Source organism: Bos indicus, chromosome 26 (assembly GCF_029378745.1).
Source record: "Bos indicus isolate NIAB-ARS_2022 breed Sahiwal x Tharparkar chromosome 26, NIAB-ARS_B.indTharparkar_mat_pri_1.0, whole genome shotgun sequence".
NCBI lineage: Eukaryota > Metazoa > Chordata > Mammalia > Artiodactyla > Bovidae > Bos > Bos indicus.
This window is the reverse complement of record NC_091785.1, coordinates 8,653,035-8,673,390: the sequence shown is the minus strand read 5'-3', so window position 1 is coordinate 8,673,390 and position 20,356 is coordinate 8,653,035. Positions and strand designations below refer to the sequence as shown.

Genomic DNA, 20,356 nt, shown 5'->3' with positions numbered 1-20,356 from the left:
CTCAGTTGTGTCTGACTTTTGCAACACCATGGACTGTACAGTCCATGGAATTCTCCTGGCCAGAATACTGGAGTGGGCAGCCATTCTCTTCTCCAGGGGATCTTCCCAACCCAGGGATCAAACCCAGGTCTCCCACATTGCAGGTAGATTCATTACCAGCTGAGCCACCAGGGAAGTCTTTTATTCTCGTTGCTATTTTAAAATCACAGTAGTTATTAGATCTCCTACAAGATCTTGTTATTCAAGGGCATCACACAGAAACACAAACATTGCTCTGTCACAAAGCTAGTTTATTATTCAATTACATTTAATGGGTTTCCTTTGTCTACCTATGTATTTTATTTTATTTTATGTGTTTAGAAACATTACTATTAGCAGGGTCCATCGCCTCAACAGTCTTCCAAAGGAGACCATGGTACAAATAGTTAGAAACTCCTACTAGCTTGTCTCCTGATTAGGGACATGCAAAAATTAGTATTAATTAATTGATTTATTCGCTCATTCATTCAACAGATGTGTTTTGTGACAGATATTGTATTAGCCACTATCTGGGCATGACAATGGTTATGAATCTGCTCCTGTCCTCAAGCCCACTAGAATTTATGGGTCAGTAGAAGACATAAAAGACATAGAAGAAAGCAGATGATTCCATTTCCCATTTCTGTGAAAGAGATGCACAAGGTGTTATGAAAGCAAAGAGAAAGAGCAGCAGTTTAGACTGGGTGTTTGACACTGGGGACTGGCAAATTTTCATGAAGATATATTGTTTGTCCAGGTTCTTGAGAATGAGTAAGGACTGATTAAGCAAATATAATGAAAGTTAATGGAAAGTGTTCCATATTGAGGGAGTTACATATGCAAAGGTCCAGAGGGGCGGGCTTAGTATATTTAAGGGGCTGTACTTAACTGAATACCCTGGGATAAACATGAGGAGGGTAGTGAGATGGGCTAAAGTGGGAGGCAGGGGTTAGTCAATGGAGAATCTTCTGTGCTATGCCACAGAGCTCTGACTCAATAAGGAGGATTTTAGGGCACTCTAGTCCAATTCAAAGGAAGGAATGCTGTGATTTAGAATGCTCACTAGGATGGCAGTGTAGAAAATGAATTGGAAGGGCAAGTGTGGAGGCAGAGAACTGTGGAGGCAGAGAACTAACTGATGAAGAAGCTGTAGTTATGATCTGGGCGAGAGGTAAGGGTTTGACCAAGGTTAAAGCAGTAAAGAAAGAGGAAAATGAAAGAATTCAAGAGGTTTTTAAGGAATGATGACTTGGAGACTTACAGGATGACTGCCAGACGATCCTGGCATAGGCTTCACTGAGATGAAGAATGTTACAGGGAAAGCGGATATATTTGGAGGGATAAGTTCCATGTTAGATTTGATGAATTGAAGGTCTCTGTGAATAACCAAATCTTTGGACCGCAGGTGAAAGGAGATGTATTTGATTTGATTTTATAGTTCTGTGATGGTTAAATGGGCTCCCCAGGTGGAAGTGGTAAACAATCTTTCTGCTAATGCAGGAGATGTTGGTTCAATCCCTGGGTCAGGAAGATCCCCTGGAGAAGGAAATGGAAACCCACTCCTGTATTCTTGCCTGGGAAATCCCAGGGACAGAGGAGCCTGGCAGGCTACAATCCATGGGGTCACAGAAGAGTCAGACATGACTTAGCAACTAAACAACAAGAAGAGGATGGGTTAAATGTCCTTTTCCAGATGGTTCTATAACCATCCAATTTATTCAGGATGGTTTCTTTCAAATAAATCCCTCTTTCAAATAAAATGGATTGACTCTCCAAATGGCACGCGCCAAGAGAATTCATTGCCTTTAACGAATAGTTGGAGGGAACCATTCACTTCAGCTGGTAAATGGAAATGCTCGCCCTCCTTTGTCATAATTAGCTTTGAATGACGTCAGTTTGGATATGCAAGATGTACAATCATCACCTGTCACTAAAATCAACACCTGCAAACGGATCGAACTGTGCAGGATGGTGTCCAACTCTGCTCTGCCCCTCCTGCAGGCGCAGCGGTACGAGGCCGCATCCACAATTTATGGACCGCATACTCTGTCTGCCTACATCCAGCTTTACAGAGTCCTTGCCAAGGCCATTGCTACGGTAATCAAACATTGTGTTTGTATGTCTCAGGAGTGGGGAGATGAAGAGGGAAGTCAAAAAGACCTTCGCTTTGAGTGTTCGGTTCCTTTATATTTAAAAATATTATAGCTGTGAGGTATCTCTAAAAATTGAAACCGATAAAATGAATTCAGAGTCAGTTAGTCATCTTTTGGTGGTGACCACTTTTTTCATATATATTATCTCATATTAGTCTCGCAATCAATGTGTGAAGTATAGAGTTATCATTTTTCCCCATTTTTCAGATGAGCAAATAGGTTCAGAGATGAGAAGTGATCAAGCTTACTATAACTGAGAGTTGAACCAGTGCTCCCTAACCCTGGTCAGTTTCTCTCCATTTGCTTCATGAATTGAGTGGTTTATCAATTCTGACATGTCCATTTTCTTTATTAGAACATCTCTGAAATTGGGATGTATCTTCCAATCAAAGGAATCTTACAATTATACATTAGCATGTTTTTACTTTCTTGGTGGCTCAAAAATAATAATAGTTATTATAATCAATAGAGCCTTAGATTTGATAAAGTATAAGAGTTGTCTTCAAATGTACATATACATTGTATCTACCTAAAATATGTACACCTAAATGAGTTTATTTAAAGAAACAACACTCCTGTAAATCTTACCTCTGGTATATAGTTTATATACAAAGATGCGTTCTGGTGGCAGAAGATTAGTCAATATGCAGGATAACGACTTTAAGATAATAAATGATCCTTGTATAATACCACATAAGCCCCAAAAGGCTGTGAGGCAGGGATGGCTTAGCCAAGACAATAAAGCCCTTTCAAAGAAAAAGCTTGGATATATCAAATTGAAACAAAACTGCTATTTCTGTAGGTCAAAACAGTGAAATATTGGAAATTTCATGTGCCTCCACCTAATTAGCTATTGACTGTGTATTTGAAATCTCAGTAGAAGGAATCTACTTTAAGGTATATGGGGTTGGCCAAAAAGTTCATTCAGGTTTTCTGTAACATCTTATGCAAAAACCTGAATAAACTTATTAGCCAACCCAATATCTTAATTACCTGATTATTGTTTTATCATAATATGCCTTTCAATTTTAGATCTGATACTTTCTTTTCAATTATTTTTAGTTTTTATCATAAAACCTGTACCTATTTGTAGAATATTCAGATTATAAAGATATGTATAAACCTATAAGCTATATCTAGAGATAACCACCCGAGAAGGCAATGGCACCCCACTCCAGTACTCTTGCCTGGAAAATCCCATGGATGGAGGAGCCTGGTAGGCTGCAGTCGATGGGGTCGCTGAGAGTCGGACACGACTGAGCGACTTAACTTTCACTTTTCACTTTCATGCACTGGAGAAGGAAATGGCAACCCAATCCAGTGTTCTTGCCTGGAGAATCCCAGGGACGGAGGAGCCTGGTGGGCTGCCAGACATCTATGAGGTCACACAGAGTCGGATACGACTGAAGCGACTTAGCAGCAGCGGCAGCAGAGATAACCACTGTTTAACTTTCATGCAATTACAGGTTTATAGTTCTTCCCATAGAAAGAGAGGCATCAAATTTTATAGTGATATTTAGGAAGTGTGATTCACTTTGCAGAAATTTGTTTCAGAATATTATGGTTATGTGTCTAAGAATATCTATGTGATCTTGGGCAAAAATACCACTGAGTGTCTGCAAACCTATTTTCCCATTTGCAAAATGGGAATGATGATGAGTAGATTATATGGCTGGTATAAAGATTAAGTATATAGAGCAAAGGTTAAAGTATATTAAATACGTATGAAGGGCTATTAGAGATTAGAGATTAGAATTTTGATGGCACTATTAAAGGTGACACATTTTATGGAAAACATAGATTAAACTGGGCATGTTATAGGCTGATCTTAACTTTTAAATTAAAACTATATTTATTATATTCATTAATTAGCACAGAGAAGGATTTAGGAAAATACTTGGTAGTGACTTTGGTTAAGAGAGACTTAACACTTTTTAAACATTTAAAAGAATAATTACAATGTCATGTCACAGAGGCTGACCATGTGTTCCTATTGAGAGTCATACACGTAAAGAATGGTTGTCCCAGAATCTAAACTCAGGTAGCGTGATTCCTAGCTTACACTCAGATTATACTGACGAGGGGAGTGAAAGTGTTTCCTGTGACCGAAATGTTCTTCTGTCACAAAAGTTAAAATTATGGACATCTAGGCTCCAATTTCAGCAAAGTTCCCCTCATATTTTGTTACATTTGTTAGCTCTTGGGAAGAGAGAGAAAAAGTGAAAGTGAATGTATGTGTGTGTGTGTGTGTTCCAGTGAAGACATTTTGGGGAGGGTGTGGAGAAGGCAATGGCACCCCACTCCAGTACTCTTGCCTGGAAAATCCCATGGATGGAGGAGCCTGGTAGGCTGCAGTCCATGGGGTCGCTAAGAGGCAGATACGACTGAAGCGACTTAGCAGTAGCAGTGGTCAGGGAAAAAGGTCTCCATTCTGTACTGTACGCCCCTTAAGCAAATACTCTCTGTTCTAGGATACTGTAGCCAATTTGAGCAGTGGTCCAAAGCCTCCATTTTTTGAAGAACTGATGTCTCCATTAATTCCAAATATTGTGGATAGAGCACCTGAAGGCACAACTTTTGGGGATGTCCTGCTACCAGCGAACACTATATACAGAGTGGTAAGACTTGGAAAGGGATGTTGGGATCCTTATGAAGCCTATACTTGAAGGTGGGGGAAAGATGTTGTTTAAAAGTCACCACCTGCCTTGAATCATGCCACGGACCAGTTGTTAGCAATGATTTTGAAAATTGTTCTTATCTCTGCAGAGGCTCTGCACACATGAGAATGGGGAAGTATTTATTTTTCAGATGGCAATTTTGGAAAACTTGAATTTCTAAAATTCAAATTATTCCTTTTTTTTTTTTTTTTTAAGAGATAGACATGGAACCATTCATTGCAGCGTAGAAAAGTGGTTTCTTAATCAAGGATGGGAAAACACGGAAATGAAGCAGGTTTTCTACCCCTAGTACTTTATATAGATCTTGTTTCTTGTAACTTTGCTAAATCATTTATTAGTTTCAATAGATTTTCTTTGGTGTGGATTCCTTAGAAATGTCTATGTATAGTATGTCATCTGTGAATAAAAGCAGGTTTACTTCTTTTTGAGTTTCTTTTCTGGATACCTTTTATTTCTTTCCTTATTGCATTGGCTAGAGTCTCCAATGCAGTGTTGAAAAGAAGTTGTAAGAATGAACATCCTTATCTTGTTTCTAATCTTAGGAGGAAAAGTATTCAGTTATTAAGTATAATGTTTTCATCAGAATTTCTGTAGATGCCTTTTATTAGGTTAAAAAATTCCCTTCTATGTCTAGTTTGTTGAGAGTTCTTATGAAGAAATGGTGTTGACTTTTTTCCAAACGCTTTTCTGTGTCTACTGAGATGATCATGTGGCTTTTGTTTTTTATCTATTAGTAGGGTGTATTTTATTAGTTGATTTTCACATATTAAATAAATACCCTTTAGTCATGGTATACCAGAGAAGGCAATGGCACCCCACTCCAGTACTCTTGCCTGGAAAATCCATGGACGGAGGAGCCTGGTGGGCTGCAGTCCATGGGGTCTCGAAGAGTCAGACACGACTGAGCGACTTAACTTTCACTTTTCACTTTCATGCATTGGAGAAGGAAATGGCAACCCACTCCAATGTTCTTGCCTGGAGAATCCCAGGGATGGGGGAGCCTGGTGGGCTGCCATCTATGGGGTCTCACAGAGTCGGACACAACTGAAGCAACTCAGCAGCAGCAGCAGCAGTAATGATATACAATACTTTTTACATGTTGTTAAATTTGGTTTAACAACATGTGGGCTTCCCTTGTAGCTCAGTTAGTAAAGAATCTGCCTGCAATGCAGGAGACCTGGGTTCCATCCCTGGGTGGGGAAGATCCCCTGGAGAAGGAAATGGCAACCCACTCCAGTTATCTTTGCATGGAAAATCCCATGGACAGAGGGGCTTGGTGGGCTGTGGTCCACGGGGTCACAAAGAGTCGGGCACAACTGAGCAACTAACGCCTCACGACCAACACTTCACTTCACAAATTTGGTTTGCTAATATCTTTCTAAAGAGTTTTGTACTCGTGTCTATGAGGGGCATTTCTAGTCTTTTCATGTGTTGTCTTTGCTCTTGCTATCAGGGTAATACTGGTATCAGAGAAGGAGTAGGAAGTGTTTCCTCTCATATTCTGAAAATGTATGCAAAAGATTAATATTATTTCTTCTTTAAATATTGGATCAGATTTACCAGCAAAGTCATTTAAATTTGGGTTTCTCTTTATGGCAAAATTTTAAATCACTAATTCAATTTCTTTACACAATTTAGGCATATTTAGATGTTCTATTTTTTCTTGTGTCAGTTGTATGTCTTTCTAGCAGTTTAATTTGTCTTTAGGAATTTTCCCATTTCATTTAATTGTCTAATGTGTTGGGATAAACTTGTTCATAGCATTCCTTTATAATTCGTTTAATTCCTGTAAGGTCAATAATGATGTCCCCTCTTTCTTCCTGGTTTTGCTGACTTGTGTTTTCAAAGAGCCATCTTTTAGCTTCATTGATTTTATCTGTTGTTTTTCTATTTCATTGATTTTTGCTCTAGTGTTTAATTTCCTTCCTTCTGCCTGCTTTGATTTTATTTTGCACTTCTCATCTCTTAAGGTGGATGCTTAGGTTATTTTTATGTGTAGTGTCCTTTTATAAATTCCTCTGTTGGTTTTTTACTATGTATATTTTTAGCTATTTTCCTGATATTAGGGACTTGGAAAAGAACTCTCTTTCTGCTCTTAACCTTCCACTCTCAATACTTCTGACAGCAATTGTGTGGAGGTTCCCCCCACAGTAATTGTGTAGAGGTTCTCCTGTTCCCTGTGGACACCAATTTGATGCCCTCAATTCAATTCTGATGTTATTTACTTGGAGTTAAGGGCTCAGTGGGCTTCCTTGGTGGCTCAGATAGTAAAGAATCTGCCTGCACTGCAGGAGACCCAGGTTCGATTGGGAAGAGCCCCTGGAGAAGGGAATGGCTACCCCACTCCCGTATTCTTGCCTGGAGAATCCCATGGACAGAGGAGCTACAGTCCATGGGGTTGCAAAGAGTTGGACCTGTCTGAGCTACTAACACTTCCACTGTTTGTTTGTTTGTTTTTCACAAAGGCTCAGCTCCACAAGCCAGCACCCTCTCTTCCCACCTCCTTCTCCCCATACACACGTGTTTCAGACACCAAGGGTAAATCCAACATACACACATATTTCAGACACCAATGGTAAATCCAACATACACACGTGTTTCAGACGCCCGTGGTAAATCCAACATACACACGTGTTTCAGACGCCCGTGGTAAATCCAAGTTATCACCTGTGCATCTACCAGTCTGGTTATAAGTTGAAGATGCTCTGGCTATAAATTGGAGATTCTCCTCCTCAGGTTTAATAACTTGCTAGAACAGCTCACAGAACTTTGGAAAATAGTCTACTGACCAGATCACCAGCTGATTATAAAAGGATACAACTCAGGAACAACCCATGGAAGAGATGCATAGAGCAAGGTATAGGGGAAGGAATGCAGAGCTTCTCCAGTCATTCCGCTTTCCAGAATCTCTGCACGTTCACCAGCCTGGAAGCTCTCTGAATCCCATGCTTCAGGGACTTCTGTGGAGGCTCCCTTATCTGGGCATGATTGATTAAATCACTGGCCATAGGTGGTTAACTCACTCTCTATCTCTTTTCCCTCCCTGGAGATCAGGGAGTTCGAGTTGAAAGTTCCAACTCTCTAATCACCTGGTTTGTTCCCCTGACAACTAGCTCCCATTCTGAGGTTATGCAGAAGCCCCCAGCCACCAGCCATCTTATTTTCATCCAGAAAGACACTTTAGTACAGATTTGATAGCCTTCCCCGCTCTGGTTGAACTGTAGTAACACAGAGGGTGAGCACAACCCTGGTAAGAAAACCAAGAACTTGTACTGTGCTTACCCTAAGTTTCAGTTCAGTTCAGTCCTTCAGTCGTGTCCAACTCTTTGCGACCCCATGAATCGCAGCACGCCAGGCCTCCCTGTCCATCACCAACTCCCGGAGTTCACTCAGACTCACGTCCATCAAGTCAGTGATGCCATCCATCCATCTCATCCTCTGGCGTCCCCTTCTCCTCCTGCCCCCAATCCCTCCCAGCATCAGAGTCTTTTCCAATGAGTCAACTCTTCGCATGAGGTGGCCAAAGTACTGGAGTTTCAGCTTTAGCATCATTCCTTCCAAAGAAATCCCAGGGCTGATCTCCTTCAGAACGGACTGGTTGGATCTCCTTGCAGTCCAAGGGACTCTCAAGAGTCTTCTCCAACAGCACAGTTCAAAAGCATCAATTCTTCAGTGCTCAGCCTTCTTCACAGTCCAACTCTCACATCCATACATGAACACTGGAAAAACCATAGCCTTGACTAGACAGACCTTTGTTGGCAAAGTAATGTCTCTGCTTTTGAATATGCTATCTAGGTTGGTCATCACTTTCCTTCCAAGGAGTAAGCGTTTTTTAATTTCATGGCGGCAGTCACCATCTGCAGTGATTTTGGAGCCCCCAAAAATAAAGTCTGACACTGTTTCCACTGTTTCCCCATCTATTTCCCATGAAGTGGTGGGACCAGATGCCATGATCTTCGTTTTCTGAATGTTGAGTTTTAAGCCAACTTTTTCACTCTCCTCTTTCACCTTCATCAAGAGGCTTTTTAGTTCCTCTTCACTTTCTGCCATAAGGGTGGTGTCATCTGCATATCTGAGGTTATTGATATTTCTCCCAGCAATCTTGATTCCAGCTTGTGCTTCTTCCAGCCCAGCGTTTCTCATGATGTACTCTGCATATAATTTAAATAAGCAGGGTGACAATATACAGCCTTGACATACTCCTTTTCCTATTTGGACCAGTCTGTTGTTCCATGTTCAGTTCTAACTGTTGCTTCCTGACCTGCATACAAATTTCTCAAGAGGCAGGTCAGGTGGTCTGGTATTCCCATCTCTTTCAGAATTTTCAACAGTTTATTGTGATCCACACAGTCACAGGCTTTGGCATGGTCAATAAAGCAGAAATAGATGTTTTTCTGGAACTCTCTTGCTTTTTCCACGATCCAGCTGATGTTGGCAATTTGGTCTCTGGTTCCTCTGCTTTTTCTAAAACCAGCTTGAACATCTGGAAGTTCACGGTTCACGTATTGCTGAAGCCTGGCTTGAAGAATTTTGAGCATTAGGGAAAAGGGATGGGGGGAATAAATTAGGAATTTGTGATTAGCAGATACAAACTACTATGTAGAAAATAAACAATAAAGTTCCACTGTATAGCACAGGGAACTATATTCAATATCTTTTAATAACCTGCTGCTGCTAAGTCACTTCAGTCATGTCCGACTCTGTGCGACCCCATGGACAGCAGCCCACCAGGCTCCCCCGTCCCTGGGATTCTCCAGGCAAGAACACTGGAGTGGGCTGCCATTTCCTTCTCCAATGCATGAAAGTGAAAAGTGAAAGTGAAGTCGCTCAGTCATGTCCGACTCTTAGCGACCGCATAGACAGCAGCCCACCAGGCTCCTCCTTCCATGGGATTTTCCAGGCAAGAGTACTGGAGTGGGGTGCCATTGCCTTCTCCTTTAATAACCTATAATAACCTAAAATGAAAGTGAATATGAAAAAAATATATAATCACTGTACACCAGAAACGAATATAACATTGTAAACTGACTATATTTTAAAAAATAAAATAAAATTTAAAAGTGGTTATTTTTGATAGTTTTGTCAATATACATAGTTGCTTTTCAGGGAGAGGACATACTGACCTCCTCATGCTGTCATGCTGAACAGACGTTTCTCACCATTTCAGTTGGCACATTATATCTGTAGTGGGGTTGTCTCTTGTTGTTAAGATGAGTGTGAGTGAACAGGAATTGTGATGGTAGGAAAAATATCAAGGACAAGAACATGTAAGGATTAGGAAAATTTGGCTAATCATGAAAATTTTATTTTTTAAGTGAACCATGGTATGGTTTGCAGGGATGATTTCTCTATATAAAGAATAGAGTGATTTTTGCAGAAAATTATAACTGCTGTTGAAACATTTTTCTGGCCATTGGTGAGGCTGGCTAATTTGATAATCTCACTGGTGAAAATGAAGAAAATTAGAAAAAATAAATTGATGGTAGTTATTCAGGGGAGTTAACAGTAAATAATTGAGCTGCACATCTCTATTTAGATGGTAATCATTGATTATGAACCCATGGAATATTTTTATTAAAAAATGTTTTTAATATGGGCTAGGTCTTGGAGAATAGGTAGGAGTTTATAGTGCCCATCAAGAGACCTGGATCTCCTGCATTGCAGACAGGTTCTTTATTGGCTGAGCCACCAGGGAAGCCCCAAGACATACCACCTGTAGGTATATGGACTATAGAGGGCTTAAGGTGGAGCAGCAGGTGGGAATTTACCTGTAAAAGGTCTTGTATACCATGGTAAGTCATGTGAAGACTTGTTAGTTTGTTATTTAAAAATATTTTTTGATGTATAAATGACATACAGTAATATATCTTTAAAGAGTACAGTTTGGTAAGTTTTTACTATTAAGGGCATCTACTTCTTGAGTAATCTTTAGTAATTTCTATATCTTGAGGAATTTTTCCATTTCATTTCATTTAGGTTATTTGAATTTGTAGATATATAGCTCTATATCTTCATCTATATCTGAATCTACCAAAAGCAAATTATTGGTCCAAAATTCTGAAGTAATTTACTGGGTCCAAATTCCTGTTCCCATGTTACAAGGGTATGTTCTCTAATATTCTCAGAAGATTCAATTAAATACAATATAATCTCTACAGGTACCCAGATTCCTAGGAATGTTTCATAAATAATGGCCCAAATATGAGCATGGAAAAGTACTATTATTAGAACTCATGAAATTAGTTTTTATTTTCAGGGAGAAGTTGTTGAAGTTACCTTTGTAGGTGCTAACCCAAAGAATTCAGCAGAAAACCGGGTAAGCATCAATGATTCTTTTTTTTACGAATTTAAGTCCACTTCTTTAGCCTTTCACTTGCGTATCCCTCTGAAGATTAAAAAATAAAGATAAAATGTTTCAACTTGCTTTTCATTGTATTTTATAGGTGTGAAAATTTTCAGGGGGAACAGTTAATGTAGAGTTGGGTCTAAAAAGATAGACGCCAGGAAATATTTAATTGACTCTACTTAGGACCACATAGAGCACAATGCATAGAAAACTGCATGGTCTCTTGAGATGATGTAGATTTGAATACAATTCCCATTTATGAATCCCAATTTTAAAACTCTACTGAATTTGGTTAAATAATCCAAGGGCCAGTGTGAAGTGTATCTTTGGTTCCTTTCCACCCCTCTTTGGCTCCTCTCCTCTTCTGCACTCCTGACTCTGATCCTGCTTCCATTGTTGTGGGATGATCATGGATCCCTGAGCGGACACTCTAATGACTGGAGCCCTGGCACACATGCTTTCCTTTTTCTTGCACTGGCCTTTTCCCTACTCTTTGCTACAGGCACTAATAGAGTGTTTATTTATTAATCTTGAAAAATGACACAAGAAATACAGATTCCATGTAAAAACAGACAGTACAGAAGTTCTTAAAATAGACTGTGGAAACACCTCTCTTTTCATGAACATTTTTAGAGGCAATCGCTGTTACCAATTTCTTACATATCATTTCATACTTTTTTGTCATATAATCTGTATTTATGTATATGATAAAGTATATAATATCTATGAATAAAATGAAGTAGTTTTATTCCTCTGGAACTCCTTTGGAATGTTCTTATAACTATACAAGCAATAATTAGATATGTTCTATCTGTAAGATTTCAAACAATAGAGAAATATATAGAGGAAAAAGAAAATGGGTCCATGAAAGTGATTTCAAGGTGAGATTTTTTTCTGTGGCAGAGAATGCATTAACTCTATGGAAGAGTCATTCCTCCCAGAGCCCATTGTTGCCTATAATCCAAAACGCCTTTCTTTCAAGTGAGCCTTCCCATTTCTGTTTATTAAAATAGGATTCCTTTGATAAAAGTTGTGACAATGTGACATTGTCAGATATTATATTGGGAAAGATTTTTCTACTGCTTGGATAGTCAACATGCACCTGTTTGAAATAATTTCTCTAGGCAGTCAAGTCATGCCAGAATATTTACATGTTTACAGCATTATTTTCTAAAGATGTTAAAGTGTTGTAGCAAGAATGCAGAATTAGCTCTTACCTGACATCCTTAAGGTGGAGAAATACTATCATCATTATTGCCTGGAGAAGCAGGAGACTAAGTTACTTAAAGAACTATGAGAACAGAATTAATTCCTGAGGCTGTTTTGGGACTTGGCATAAAACTATTTCTGGTACCCTTTACTATTAGTGATCATCACATCCTTACCACTGTGCTGAATGCTTACCATGTGCAGGTACTAGGCTAAAGGCTTTATTTACATACATCATCACATGAATCCATTTAATCCTCCCTACTACTCAGTGAGATACATTTTATTATCTTTGTTTTACAGATGAATAAAGTGAGACTGAGAGAAATTAAGTAACTTGCACGAACTAATTGTGTATCTAGAAGAGATTAAGCCTGGGAGGTGAGGAGAGGATGGTCACAGAGTTTGCACATTCGGCATCCTAGCTTTGTTCTCTGATCTGCACTCTAGACCTATACACTGGGGCCCTTCTGTTTCCTTCTCCACTGAAGGCCTTCCCAGTGTCACTCTGCCCTAAATGGCCATGAACAATTCTCTTTTCAAGTCACTGTAGTTACAGAAACTTTTTTTTATTGAATATTATCCATTAGTTGAGTAATCGGGGCTTCCCTGGTAGCTCAGATGTAAAGAATCTGCCTTCAGTGCAAAAACCCAGGTTCAATTCCTGGAGAATAAAACAGCAACCCATTCCAGAATTCTTGCCTAGAGAATCCCATAGATAGAAGAACCTGGCAGGGGTCAGTTAGTGGGGTCACAAAGAGTTAGACACAACTGAGTAATTAAAGTTGAGTAATTAAAGAAGAATTTTAAAGAATCCTATGGTCCAGCTATAAATAAGTGATTCATTCAGCAAAGGTTTATTTGAACACCTGTAAATGACAAGCTTGTAATGGATAAAGGTGAATTAGACACAAGTCCTGGCTTCCCAGGTGGCTCAGTGGTAAACAATCCATCTGTCAAGCAGGAGATACAACTTTGATCCCTGGGTTGGGGAGATCCCCTGGAGAAGGAAATGGCAACTCACTCCAGGAGTCTTGCCTGGGAAATCCCATGGACAGAGGAGCCTGGCGGGCTCCATGGGGTCACCAAAGAGTCGGCTACGAATTATCAACTAAACAACAACAACCTGACCTTAAGGGCCACGATGTAAAGATTTTTAAGGAAAATTGGAGATTCATGGCCTTTGTATGTTTTATTATTATGTTATTTAAATATGTGGTTTATTTGAAGCTGAATTCTTGGTCTAAAACAAATTACTATGACCAATGTGGAAAATTTTATTTTCCACTGGGAAAATAAAATCTGCTTATGATGTGGTTTCTAGGCATCCATTATGACAAAATATAAGGATTGCTTTTAGCTCCCCAGGAGTAAGAAGATTTACATATGCTTTTCAGTTCTTTTACTCAGACAGTATATACTAATAACTCATTTACCTGGAGATGTAAAGATGAGGGAATTTTCCCATTCCCCCCCTAAATCTGGAGGTGACTTAGAGAAAGTCTTAGAATACAGATCAATGAACGTGTCAGAAATGGTTTGCTGCCTTTTCTAAATCTTGTTTTATTTGCTCTAATTTCCAAAATTTGCTGTCAGCTCTAAAATTGTTCTTCATTCAATTTTCTAAAGAGAAGTCATGGTTTTTAATAGACTGGATGAGTTAACATTCTGAAGACATTGCATAGATTGTTAAAAGGAACAACTGAGGATTTGTATGAAATTCTAATACGTATACTCATCAGGTCTTGGGAGGTTAGCAATGGTCAACAGGGGATTATGGGGTTTCTACAGTTAGATTTCTTCTGTGACTCTGCAGTGTCTGATCAGTTATATTAATTGCATTTCAGACCCATCAGACCTTCCTCACTGTGGAGAAATATGAGGCCACATCAGCAACATGGCAGATAATGCATAATGATGCCTCCTGGGAGACTCGGTGAGCATGTCTGTTGAATATTTTGTCTTTCAAGCCCTGAAAAGAGTTGGTTAGTAATGCAGAGAAGACAAATGGCAAGACTGGCTCACTGCATGATATTAATGATATCAAATTCCCCAAAAGCCTCCTGGCTTTATTTAGTTGATTTATTAGATTTCATCTTGATCCTATTTTTCTACAAAACAATGTGCTGTGTGTCTGTAAGATTAGGTGCTAATGAGGTTATGACTTCCATGCTTGCAAATATCTGTTAGTTTTGTTTTTTCCATGGTCACAGACACAACCCCTAAAAGCTAATTAGTCTTCCTGCAAAGTGGTTGCAAGGCCTGCTGGGTGAAGGTGTGTGAGATAGTTCTGTGGAACTTGATATTTCTCCTGAGATAATAATGAGTCTATACTTACCATGTGTTGCATGCTTGTATGTGGTCAGTGGTTCTTCATTTGAATTACTAAAATACAATAAGCTTGAGTGTTTAATTCTTGCTGACCCAGTAGGAAAGGAATATGCTTATAGAGTTTCCTCAGAGAAACTTTTCTCTGTACTTTTTGCTATCAAATACCTGAGCTGAATAGATAATATGAAGATTTTAAAATACATTTGGAAATATTTCCATTCTTATGTATATAAATTTTACACCATGGAACAGTAGTATGGACGTGAGCAAAATTTTTGGTCATTTGGTCTAATTCAAATGACCTCAAACTAAGTGATTATTTGTATGTTAGTTTGGTTTCCATGGTTAATGGAAAATAGAGATTTGATCTTATTGTGGCCTATTTGATAGCCTCCCAAAATTATGGGCATAATGTTTGCTCTGATCTTTAAGACTCTATGTAATATTTAAACAAGTAATACACGCATATTTATTGTTAAAATATGGTTATACAGGTAACAAAAAAGGATAATTTAGTTTCAAAAGCCTGAAGTCAGAACGGTAGTTAACACCCAGGAAATGTAGTAGTCAGCCTTGTTCGCGAGCAGCAGTGTCTCCAGCTGTTTTAGGGAACTCTGGACATGTCACTGAGGAAACAGAGGATGCCGAGCACATCCTTTCTGCGCAGGGCGTTTATCCTCTACATAACCAAGGGCATCAGTCAGCCTGCCCATTGTGCCTCTCGGTATTTAGTAGCTGACCTCCCTGCCATGATCTACAAGGAGCCACGTGATCTGATTCCATCCGATTCTGTCATCTCAACCATTCTGCCCTGATCCTGCTCACATGCATTCTGTCTCTTGGCTGCACCAAGTTTGCTTCTGCTTCAGACACTTTGCAGTCTCTGTTCCTTCTTTCTAGAATGTTCTTCCACTAGACAGGTGTGCGTTCAGTATAAAGGACATCTCCTTAGAGATACCGCTCTTACTTTCTTCATTTCACTTATCTTTTTAGCTTTACTTTTAAATTATTTATTCTTTTTGGCTACGTTGGGTCTTCACTTGCTGCCCTCAGGCTTTCTCCAGTTGCAGCAAGCAAGAACTACACTTCATTGTGGTGCATGGGCCTCTCCTGGCAGTGGCCCCTCTTGTTGTGGGCAGCACAGGCTCTAGGGCACATGGGCTCAGAAGTTGTGGTGCTTGGGCTTCGTTGCTCTGCTGCATGTGGGATTTCCCAGACCAGGGATGGAAATTATATCTCTTGCCTTGGCAGGCGGATTCTTAACCACTTGACCACGAGGGAAGCCCCTCACATTTCCCTTTTAAAATTATTTGTTGGTTTGCTTTTTTATTGCTTTTTTACTATCTTGTCCTAGTTTGACCATAAGCTCTGTGAAACTTTAGACCATGCCTGTCTCGTTCACTACAGTATTCTCAGTACCTCTAGCATAGCGTCTGGCACATGAGCTCATGAAATGCATATTTTGAACAAATGAATCTAGATGCAAAAAGTGTCAAGTTGAAGTAGAGGATGGCAAGGGCTGAAGGGAAGCTGTAGCGGTTCTAAAGCAGGGGACATCCTTTGTTCTGAATATCGGGTAAAGCTATCCTAGGATGGATAGAATTTAGGAGGTTAGGTAGAACAAGTCAAGATATTTCTACAAATGACTGTTTCTTGAAGATCTGCTTCTAGGAAATATTTATCTCTGTTTTGTTCATTGCTATATTCTCAATATCTAGTAGAGTGCCTTGCTTATTGTCAGTATTCTTTTAATGTTCATTTAATGACTAATCGAACACTTTTTAATCGCACATTTTTAAGAGTAAAATTGGATTTGTTTGTTTCCTACCAACAGTTTCTACTGGCACAAAGGCTCACTGGGTCTTAGCAATGCGACGATACAGTGGCACATTCCAGATACTGCCCAGCCTGGAACCTACAGAATAAAATACTTTGGACACAGTCGGAAGCAGGATTTACTCAAGCCCGCTGTTCTACTTTCATTTGAAAGCACTCCCTCTGTTTTTGAAGTCACAAGTACTTGGTGAAAGTTGATAAAACATTTAAAGAGCAGCTGACTCTGTATGATTTATATGACTGATTTCATGTGAATGTAATCTATTATGATGACTTCAGTAATTGTCCTTTGGGGACAGATGGTTTACAGCTAATGGGACAGGTATGTGTGTGGTGTGTGTGTGTGAGAGAGAGAGATAGAGAGAGGTGTATCCTGTTTACCTTGCTATTGTAGCTTACTTTACCTTATGGTTGTTGCCTAAAGCATAATTTCCCTTGGGGCCCTGTGGCTATTTTAAGAGACAGTTCCCCTCAATATGGAACCTCTGAGATGTTAGTGAGAGTGGTGGAAGATGTGTGAACAATGTTTAAACTATTTATTTATAGAAATTATGGAATGTTAGCACTTAAAAAGCTGAAAGAGGTTATCTACTTGGCTCCTTCATTTTATAGATGGGAAAATGAAGTTTTATGGATTTAAGATTAGCATAAGGCTAGGGCCTTTCCCTTCAGTCACATTTAAAAAGCATTTATATAAACATTGACCATAAATGTATAAGCCCAGTTAGAGAAAGTTAGCATGCCAGTTTTTCCTATATTGAGGGGTAGCCTTTCCAAGCAGTCACCCTGGCATTGAGATGGCTGATCCAGAGTTGTTTTGAATGTTCAAATCATTTCTGGAATTGCCTTTAGAGCCCAACTGTGGGAAAGTCAGACTTGTAATATTTTGATCTTGCCTATGTTTCTCTAAGTGCCCTTATCCCACTGAATTGAGTCTCATATTCCCATGACTTGTTCTCAGTGATTTTGGATTGTTTTCACTAATCAAATTCACTGAAAACCCACAAAGTTTTGTTACTAGTGTAGATACTAATATGAAAGTGATATGGGCTTGAAAAGGAGTCCTCAAAGAAGAGGCTCTGAATTCATTTATCTGTCATTACTTATTCACTCACTCATGGACCTGTTCAATCATAGAATATTTATGAAGGCATATTCTCATTCCCAGCACTGTACTAGTGTGGCTCTGACAGTTAGATCATATTTAGGCTGAATGTATGTGTCAAAAGGTCACTATTTCAAAGGAGAAAATATTCAATTCAACGTGTAAATTCTGGGGAGGCATTGAAAAATCAATAATCTTCAAGTCACATCTTGTATATCACCTTTGTTGAGTATTCTATTTAGCGGGTAAACTGAGGCTCCAGGCAATTTGGAAAAACCTGTTTTGAAAGCTATTTTTGGGTATTGTGAAATATCCAGTCTAATGTCCCAGAGAATAAGCTATGATGATCTGACATTGATTGCCTGAAAGTAATTGCATTTAAAATTATCCAAGTTAGCTAGGAGCTCCAGGTTGCAAAATAAATTTCTTAAAGCTGAGTCATGCTTTTGCATGGGTATAAATGCTTTAGCATTTTTTGGAAAAATCAACTTTTCTTTCAAAAATAGCTTTCAAGTTTGAAAATAATAATGATATCAACAATAATATTTACATCTATTTACATAAGACTTAACATGCTATATTGTACCCGGAACATTTTTTGATGAATCAGTGCTCTAGAGCAGGGGTCCGCAACCTCCAGAATCTAATGCCTGATGATCTGAGGTAGAGCTGATATAATAATAGAAATAAAGTGCACAAGAGACATCCTGAAAGCATCCCCTCTTCCTAATCAATGGAAAAATTATCTTCCACAAAACCAGTCCCTGGCGCCAAAAAGGTTGAGGACTGCTGTTCTAGAGGCTGTTTCTGTGCAAGTTAATTGTGGTGAATTAACTAGTTACAGTTTCAGTGGGTAATGGTCATTTTTCCTAATGACACCGCACTATTTAGGATAAAAATTCAGAGACCTAAAAGAGTAGATGCTTCTGAAAGTAGTTGATTTCAGAAAGACAAATTATGTTACAGCTGATGATAATGTTTTTAAAAGTATTTCTTATGACTCAGAAGAGCTTTTGAATTATTTTCCACCACCTCTGTGCCTCCCTTTGAAACTTTTCTCAGCCGGCCTGTGATTCCCTGCTGTTTACTTGCAGCTGCGCCAAAGCAGCCGTTCTAATGCCTACTGATCCTTCTACACCCCACCCTCTGCCACCAGTGCTCTTGGCCACATGTAACCCCAGAAACCTGTGTTCTCACTTGCTGCCATCTCTTCCAACTGAAGTTCCATTTCTGCAGTTTGTAAGTAAAAACAGAACTAGATCCCTACATCACAGATATTGTAATTATTCATTTGAACGTGAAAAACAGCACATAGATGCTGATCTGATCTGTCCACATAAAAACAGATCCAGTCAGTGTCTGGGGGTGTTGCTGGGAGTGGCTCACTGGAGCCAAAGCACATGGAGAAAATGAAAATTGGTGGAGAATGTATAAAGGACGATTAAGTGTGTGGGAGAATTCTTTTGAAGATTTTGTTTCTCATGTCAAAGTGTCTGTTTTTCATTTGTTGTACTCTGTCTACTCTGGTGTTAAGGATGCTATGACTTTTTAAAAAGTACTGTATGATCCATCTATATTTTCAATCAGTATTATGTAAATTGTTAGTATTCAATAGAATGTTTAATAAATTAATAATTGCACCTGGGACATTATTTTCTAATGAGAGGTGTAGACACTTGAGCCATTTTTTTTCATTTTAAGAGATGGAGCAAATGGTGGTAGATTATATATAAATCAGGTTGGAAGGTGATATTGCAGTCGGTTTTGTGGAAGAAGTGACATCTAAGCTAAGACCTAAAGAGTATTAGCTAGGAGGAAGGTAATGGGGTGTGTGCATGTGTGATGTGCGTGCTTGCACGTGTGCAAGAGAAGTAACTATTCTAGGTAGAGGGAATACCAAGTAGTTTCTCAAGGCTGTAATTAGATTGTAAGGGAGGAGTGGTCAGAAATGCAGCATTGAACTTTGCCTTCATAAAAGCAATTTGGTTTTAGATTTGTATTAGCATTTTTTCTCCTTGAGACTTGTCACTTACAAAGATGCCTGAATGTATTTCCCCTTTGCTGTGCTGGTAAAAGACATATTTTATACCCAAGGAAACTGATTTTGGTTCTCAGTCTGCAGTGATATTGGATACCACCCGTCTGTCTTCATGGATTGTTCTTGGAATTGAATTTAAGAGACTCCTTTGCTTCTGTACATCTCATGTTTTCAAATCTTGAGTTCCTTTTGCTTTTTCATACCTGCTGAGTTGTCAAATGTAGCCAATAAAGACCACTCTCTCTCTTTGGATGGACTTCCAGAGCCATATCCTGTATCTTATAAGTACTTATAAGCACTGAAAAAACTGATCCACCCACATGAATTTCACAGTACATTGGCATGCATAATTCTCAGTCTCTGTTTTTCTTTTTTTAAATTTCTGGCTGTATTTTAAGATAATAAGCAAACTAGAAGCTTGGGGTATTGGCTTAACACTAGTCAGAGAAGAACAGGCAACCTATCACCCCACTATTTGCCTGAGTCCATGATAGTACCTGATAATCAAATCATTCCTTGACTGCTTATTCTCAGATGGTTAAGTGAAGAGAAAATAAATTTCCACCTCATTTTCCACTGTTACATTTTGTTGTTAGAACAGTTGAAAGCAGTATTCTAACTGCTATACTGATTATAACCCCC

The 20,356-nt window shown here is 39.1% G+C and overlaps 1 protein-coding gene across 1 annotated transcript in view; it reads left to right on the top strand.

The window, feature by feature from the left end:
- LOC109578966 (putative neutral ceramidase C) overlaps window positions 1–19,982 on the top strand; it is a 64,744-nt gene extending 44,762 nt beyond the window's left edge. Inside the window, exons 17-21 of the mRNA XM_070780430.1 lie at window positions 2,020–2,115; window positions 4,643–4,789; window positions 11,106–11,165; window positions 14,252–14,340; window positions 16,570–19,982. Of these exons, the coding sequence (XP_070636531.1) occupies window positions 2,020–2,115; window positions 4,643–4,789; window positions 11,106–11,165; window positions 14,252–14,340; window positions 16,570–16,762 (585 nt within the window). The 3' untranslated portion in view covers window positions 16,763–19,982. The remainder of the gene's footprint in view (window positions 1–2,019; window positions 2,116–4,642; window positions 4,790–11,105; window positions 11,166–14,251; window positions 14,341–16,569) is intronic.
- The last annotated feature ends 374 nt before the right edge of the window (window positions 19,983–20,356 follow it).